Source organism: Camelina sativa, chromosome 18, assembly GCF_000633955.1.
Source record: "Camelina sativa cultivar DH55 chromosome 18, Cs, whole genome shotgun sequence".
Classification (NCBI taxonomy): Eukaryota; Viridiplantae; Streptophyta; class Magnoliopsida; order Brassicales; family Brassicaceae; genus Camelina; species Camelina sativa.
Window position 1 is genome coordinate 2055842 of NC_025702.1, and position 7807 is coordinate 2063648.

General features: G+C 32.6%; 2 protein-coding genes across 2 annotated transcripts in view; one reads left to right on the forward strand and one right to left on the reverse strand.

Moving 5' to 3' along the window:
- LOC104760292 (serine/threonine-protein kinase-like protein ACR4) lies at positions 3812 to 5063 on the forward strand. The gene has a single exon (XM_010483199.2). The coding sequence runs from the start codon at positions 3864 to 3866 to the stop codon at positions 4851 to 4853; it is 990 nt and encodes a 329-aa protein (XP_010481501.1). The 5' UTR covers positions 3812 to 3863; the 3' UTR covers positions 4854 to 5063.
- Positions 7214 to 7807, reverse strand: part of LOC104763066 (guanylate-binding protein 2-like) — a 7658-nt gene continuing 7064 nt past the window's right edge. Inside the window, exon 17 of the mRNA XM_010486484.2 lies at positions 7214 to 7791. Coding sequence (XP_010484786.1) covers positions 7547 to 7791 — 245 coding nt within the window. The 3' untranslated portion in view covers positions 7214 to 7546. The remainder of the gene's footprint in view (positions 7792 to 7807) is intronic.

Consider the following 7807-nt stretch of genomic DNA (forward strand, 5'->3'; position numbering starts at 1 on the left):
TACATCCGCCCCTACTTTACTATATCTATTCTTTTTTGTATTATCTATAAAAAAACAGATTTTAATAAAAAAGAAAAAAGGTAGCTAATTACACTTTACTTTTTTTTTCTAAAGTAAAAATAGAGTGCTTTTCTATTAATAGAAAAGTAAAATATGATACTCAAAATTTGCTCATTTTTATAGAAAAAAAACGATCAATATAAGCCTTCTTTAAATTAAAAAGAAGGCTTATATTGCTCGTTTTTTACTAAACTAGATCTAGACTAACACTAACGAATTATCCGTTTGTAGATGGAGCCTCAACAGCAGCTAGGTCTAGAGGGAAGTTGTGAGCATTACGTTCATGCATAACTTCCATACCAAGGTTAGCACGGTTAATAATATCAGCCCAAGTATTAATAACACGTCCTTGACTATCAACTACTGATTGGTTGAAATTGAAACCATTTAGGTTGAAAGCCATAGTACTAATACCTAAAGCAGTAAACCAAATACCTACTACCGGCCAAGCCGCTAAGAAGAAATGTAAAGAACGAGAATTGTTGAAACTAGCATATTGGAAGATCAATCGGCCAAAATAACCGTGAGCAGCTACAATGTTGTAAGTTTCTTCTTCTTGCCCGAATCTGTAACCTTCATTAGCAGATTCATTTTCTGTGGTTTCCCTGATCAAACTAGNAAAAAAAAAAAAAATACAGATTTTAATAAAAAAGAAAAAAGGTAGCAAATTACACTTTACTTTTTTTTTTTCTAAAGTAAAAATAGAGTGCTTTTATATTAATAGAAAAGTAAAATATGATACTCTATAAAAATTTGCTCATTTTTATAGAAAAAAACGAGCAATATGAGCCTTCTTTAAATTAAAAAGAAGGCTTATATTGCTCGTTTTTTACTAAACTAGATCTAGACTAACACTAACGAATTATCCATTTGTAGATGGAGCCTCAACAGCAGCTAGGTCTAGAGGGAAGTTGTGAGCATTACGTTCATGCATAACTTCCATACCAAGGTTAGCACGGTTAATAATATCAGCCCAAGTATTAATAACACGTCCTTGACTATCAACTACTGATTGGTTGAAATTGAAACCATTTAGGTTGAAAGCCATAGTACTAATACCTAAAGCAGTAAACCAAATACCTACTACCGGCCAAGCCGCTAAGAAGAAATGTAAAGAACGAGAATTGTTGAAACTAGCATATTGGAAGATCAATCGGCCAAAATAACCGTGAGCAGCTACAATGTTGTAAGTTTCTTCTTCTTGCCCGAATCTGTAACCTTCATTAGCAGATTCATTTTCTGTGGTTTCCCTGATCAAACTAGAAGTTACCAAGGAACCATGCATAGCACTAAATAGGGAGCCGCCGAATACACCAGCTACACCTAACATGTGAAATGGGTGCATAAGAATGTTGTGCTCAGCCTGGAATACAATCATAAAGTTGAAAGTACCAGAGATTCCTAGAGGCATACCATCAGAAAAACTTCCCTGACCAATTGGATAGATCAAGAAAACAGCAGTCGCAACTGCAACAGGAGCTGAATATGCAACAACAATCCAAGGACGCATACCCAGACGGAAACTAAGTTCCCACTCACGACCCATATAACAAGCTACACCAAGTAAAAAGTGTAGAACAATTAGTTCATAAGGACCACCGTTGTGTAGCCATTCATCAACGGATGCAGCTTCCTTTACTCCGACAGCATCTAGGAATCGTGTTTCTGTGTGTTGTTTCCGAATTTCCACGAGTTTCTGTTTTCGAAACGTTACGGAAACGGGAAACGGACCTCGAAAAGAGTTTCTATGCAACATAGGTATTAACGAACATGAACAAAAAAAATGTAATTAACGAAATGTCTTGGGGAAAGATACGGATTATTTCCCGAAGTACATATGTTTTGGAACATCTGGATATTAGAACAAAAAGCCCATTTAAAGAATCCTTGACTAAAGCCCAACTTACAAAACATGACTTCACTGATGTATGTATTAAACAAAACTACATTTTTGAATTCTCTGAATTGTGATAGTTTCTTAAAATGATTTTGATGATTTTCATTTATAAGTTATAACTGGTTTACAAGGTTTCTAAAGTGATTTAGACTCTCAATAAATGGTTTCTTCAATCCCTACAAAAAATGTAAAAACCAACTTTTCTTTTAAACATTTCTATACATCACATAAATTTACGCTACATATAAACATCACATAAATTTACAGTTTTTTTTTTTTTTTTTTTTTTTTTTTTTTTGTCAAAACAAAATATCATAAATTATTTGAAAATCATAATTTTGCATTGCCTACAGAGCTGATACAGATCTAGTATTTTCTAAATCTCAAATATTTGATATGAAATCGTAATAGTAAATCAATTATCGACCCTATGACCAATATGATGAATATCTAACAAAACTCATCACTCTTTTGTATTTTTTTTAAAAAAATTTGTATAAAAACATAATGAAACAATCATCTTTCTTTTTTTTTTTGAAAAAATATAATAAGAGGTCTCATATAAATAAATAATATATTGTTTAACAATTTAAAGCTATATTATAAATGAAAATTCTATACAATGCATCTATCTTCATTTTGCAAACACTATTTTATATAACTTTTTTTTTGTTTCAAAAAGAGAGAATCTATGGACATATGTAATGAATGAAATGAGATAATATTATAATACGTACAACCGGCAATGATTGTCGTTGGTGAGCATGGGCTTTAGATAATAAAACAATGTATGTTTGGTGTATCTTCTCATGCATATCTTTAAGTAAAGTAATTTCGGAATTTAAGGAAATTTGATGGTGTAACGAACGTACCAATATTATAGTAGTGGATCATTAGATTAGTTGGTAACACAAAAATTGCAGGGTTTAGTTTAGGGTGTTTTTTAGATATGATATGACAAACAAAAATAAACAGTCAATCGTTAGTAAAATAAAAAAATCCATACGGGGAATTATCAAAATGGCATTAGTTTTATAGATATTAGGTGCGAGTTTCACCTGCCAAAGTTAGATAGGTCCCCTCTCGAATACTTCATTCTTATAATATTTTAGTATATTCTTTCATATCCTTTCGACCATTTATTTTCATTGTGTGGTTCTTATTACAACACATTATTTATTTATTTATTTATTTTTTTTTTTTTTCAACAACACATTATTTTGATCTGTACAACTATAATATGAGTTGAACACTCTTATTAACTATTACCAGATACTACTGAGTCAATTGGTTTCGATATCATATGTGATATCATCTATATAGAACGTTTAATTTTCATCTTTCGATGAGTAGGTTTGTTATTCAAGCTCATTTTTCACTTTAGAATCCATTGAATTGATTGTTATAATATGATTCTTCAAAATTTGCTATTTTGAAGATGGATCTCTGAAAGACTAGATACATTTGTACAATAAAAATAGAAATTCCTCGCAAATCTTAGGTGTAAACTCTCCAACGATCGAATATATATATGCACAATATTTATTCATAATTTATGCACATGTGTTATTTGTGTATGTATGTAGTATGTACTAATGTACATATGATAATTAGTTTTTATGAAAAAATTAGCGCATATTTAGTAACAATTTATAATTTATTGCAAATAACTAAATCTGAAATTTTTTATAATCTAGTAACAAATTTGAAAATTTATTATTTCCTTCCTAAAACAAAAAGAGTCCATGAATATTTATTGACCATCTAGATGACATATTTTTCTTTCCTTTTTGTCTTTTTTGACTTTTATTTTATTTTTATTTTTTCCTCTTCGTATATAAAACTCACACAAACCCCATAATCATACCATTGATGAGTCCTCTTTATTTTTTTCTGGAAACCCAAAATGGACAAATCTGAAAAAATCGCTTACATTTCAGTTTTGTCTCTTCTCTCTTTTGCTCTTCTTCTTCTCATCATCTTCCTCTTCTTACTATGCAGAAAAAGACCAAACCGGTCCGACAACGAGTCTCTTCTTCTAGAAGCCAAACCGGCCGGTCAATCTTACCCTTTAACCGAATTAGATTCAGCAACCGACGGATTTAACCAGCGACGAATCATCGGTTCCGGTCGGTTAGGAACGGTTTACGCTGGGATAATTCCGGATCGTAAAAACCTCGTCGCGGTTAAACGAATACATCCCGGTTTGGTTTTGAGTAAACCGGGTTTCGGTTTCTCCGCGGTTTTGAAAACGCTTTCTTCTACGTATCACCAAAACGTCGTCTCGATCTTAGGGTTCTCAGAAGCTCCCGGAGAAAGAATCGTCGTTACCGAGTTCATCGGGGAAGGCAAAAGCTTGACCGATCACTTAAACGGAGACGAATCAGCGGTTGAATTTTGTTGGAAAACGCGTTTTAAAATCGCGGCTGGGGCGGCGAGAGGATTGGAGTATTTGCACGAACTCGCGAACCCTAGAATCGTTCACGGTAGATTCACGTCGTCGAATATACTGATCGACGTGAAATCAACGGCTAAGATTTGCGATTACGGATTTGGGTTTTTGATTCCGGTTGAAAAATCTGGGATTTACGGGTACGTCGAAGAAGGTTACTGCAAAGAGAGTGACGTATATGGGTACGGCGTCGTTTTATTGGAGATTTTGAGTGGGAGAAGAAGTGAGAATGGGTTGCTTGTGAAATGGGCAACGCCATTGATCAAAGAACAGAGGTTTGGTGAGCTTTTAGATCCGAGGATAGTTGTTCAAAGTGAGGTTAAGGGTTTGGTAATAAGATTGGCCAAGGTTGCTTTGGCTTGTGTCGGGAACTCACGGAGGAGTCAGCCGTTGATTTCTCAAGTGGCGGCGATTTTGAATAGTTTGGAGAGGGAAGGAGGGTGATTTTGATAATTTTGAAAAGTTTTGGGGTTTTAGAAACAAATATTGGAAATTAAAAGGCGTAGAGTTGTTATTAGTTGGACATTAACGTAGATGATGTTTCTATTGCCGTGTACATTAGATGACTTTTATCAGTTTATGTTTAGGATTTGGATTTTGGACCATTTGGTTTCTTATGAGTTAATTAATATCTTTAATGATGTTGTTGGGTGATTTTTGAACAATTCAAAATGTTTAGGGGTTTTATAGAGAAGAATGGAAAACTTAAAGGGTTATTATAGAAAATGCTAGTTTACGCTGTGTATTTTTTTATAATGATTTTTTTTTTCTCGGCGTATAAACTCGGTTTCATATAAATCACACGATGATGTTACTCTGAAGTCTGAATCAATATGATAAACTATTGATGCGAATAATTTTTGTATTAATCTGTCCAAAACAATCATAGATTACGAGGAGTTATGTATTTAAATATAGTTAATTGTGTACGAAAGAATATTATTTTAAACTCATCGTAAAAAATAAATATAGTAATATTATTTTAGACTCATTCTGATAAAATTTTGACGAGACTTGGAAGATAGATTTTCGTCAAAACTGGACGGTGGACCTAATCTTGCCACCTTGTGGAACAAGTCACATTTTTCTTTTTTGGTGAAAAAGTTTGGTAGATTTTATTTAAATATTATTGTTGCATCAGTGTTAAGTGGTTGATTAAATGTAACGTTGTGAATTACAAAACTAATGACTGGGATGAAAATATAACTTATCAGAATTTTATTTGTAGGATTTTCTGAATTTTAATAACCTTGGAAAAAAACTGTAACTTTTGAAAAGCTAACGTAAACTTTTATTTGTAGTGTTTGTTACTTTGTAGATTGGAAACGTAATTTGTAAATACTATTATGAAAGAATTTTTAATAAAATTGTTATTAAGAAGCCAAAAAAAAAATGGTAGCAGAAACAACAATAAGCTAACCAAATTTATGAAGACATCACGGCCTATACAAATTAAATAATTTTTTTGTCATATTTGGTCACACTATACAAATGTAAGATGCATAGAACAAAATTTTTATTATTAATTTGTACTATCTAACTCACTTTTGAAGTTAAAAAAAATCAGTTATGACAAGTTGAACTATTTATGATGCATTCATCATAAAACAATTTTTTCTTTAAATTCATCATAAAACAGTTTTTTTCTTTAATTGCAAAAAAATGTCCCTATGCACTCATTATGCACCTGTATTCACTCAAAAATAAGAAAAACCAGCTTTATGCTCAAGTTACATATATTCTTGCAGTTCTTCTAAGAGAGCAGTGGTAGCAGTTGTTATTACACACAATGATTCACATGTGTGTTATGCTGATAAACTGGGTTCTATATACGTGCTTGAGCTGGGGATCCATGAGGGTAACCTTTTACTGGCTAAGTTGGTAAAGTTTGCACATCATAAAACAGTTTTTTTCTTTAAATTTATCATAAACCAGTTTTTTCTTTAATTGCAAAAAAAATGTCCCTGTGTACTCATATGCACCCGTATTCACTCAAAAAAAGAATATGTGTATTCTTCTCTAATTGCACAAGATGTCATATTTTTTTTTAAAAATATGTTATGTGGCAAAATATTTAAAATTGATTTTTATACCAATTTTTAGATCTATTAGATACTCTTGCAATTAACGACTCCAGTGTTCCTACGAACGTGTGACGACCAGCGACGGACGAATTTATTCAAGGAAAAAGATAGTCATGTGTTACCATGTATTATGCTATAGTTTGTGTGACTATCTTTTTTATTTTTTTTTGTTTTCAATATTGGTTAAGTTTTGAAATTGAAAAAAAAAACTATTATAAGACTGAATGAAAAAAACACATAAAATCTATACTAAAATCACCTAGAGAAACGGGCGTGTGGCGTGGGAAAAGAATAAGCTCAGTCTTGCTGGTCGGCTTTTGTGTGTGTTACTTGGCTTTTCTATCTTTCATTTGATCAACTGCTTTTGTGTATTTTACTTGGCTTTTGTAGCAGCTTTGTTGATAGCCTTGTTAGCTCTAGTCTCATCTCTTCTTATAAACAATTCCACCATTGATGGAGTGTTCTAATAAATAAACAAAAGTAATTAACGTACAGTATCATATTTTTCTCAATTATTTATTTCCGCTAAGAATATCATATCACGCAAGTGCACTTGTAATTGTTTAACTAAATTCTTCTCTTGCTATCACATTTCATAATACAAGTCAAATCTGGAAGAGCTTATCACCAAGTTAAATTACTCTTAGAATCATTCCTTTAAAACCCAATTCGTCAATACTGTTGACTTAGAATTGAAGTGTAGCATCCAAAAACAAACGGTCGCACTCAAAAAACTCGTAAGAGATTCCTGAAAATAAAAACAGATTAAGTCTAATATTCAAAAGTCCAACACCAAACGGACTCAAACCCCACACATAGTAATACCAACACAATGACACACTCATAAAACCTAAAAACTTCAGATTCAATACAACTTGTTAATTCGGTTTACATTCCCCAGTACCAGATAAACCAATAAAACCGATAAACCGATTAAGATCAACAAAACATTACCCAAGAGCCATCCTAAATCCAACTCTTTTACTCATCTCTAAAGATCGAAACTGCGAGATTAGAATATGTTTGTCTCCTCACTCTGTACAGAGTCTTGTCCTAAGAAGAAGTGACTTCTCTCTGTCTCTTTCTCTCTTCTTCTTTCCCTAAAGCTTTCTTGGGAAGAACATGAGTTTCATACAAAGCAAGAATCTCTTTCTTGTTTTGATGGCCTCTGTTCAATAACAAATGTCCACAATCGTACTTGGTCAGCTCATGCTTTAGATTCTGAACAGTAAGCTTCCTGTAATCTTCTTCTTGCTCCTCCTCACCATTGTCTTGATGGCTTTGAAAGTCCTCATCGCCTTCGTCAGTAGGACC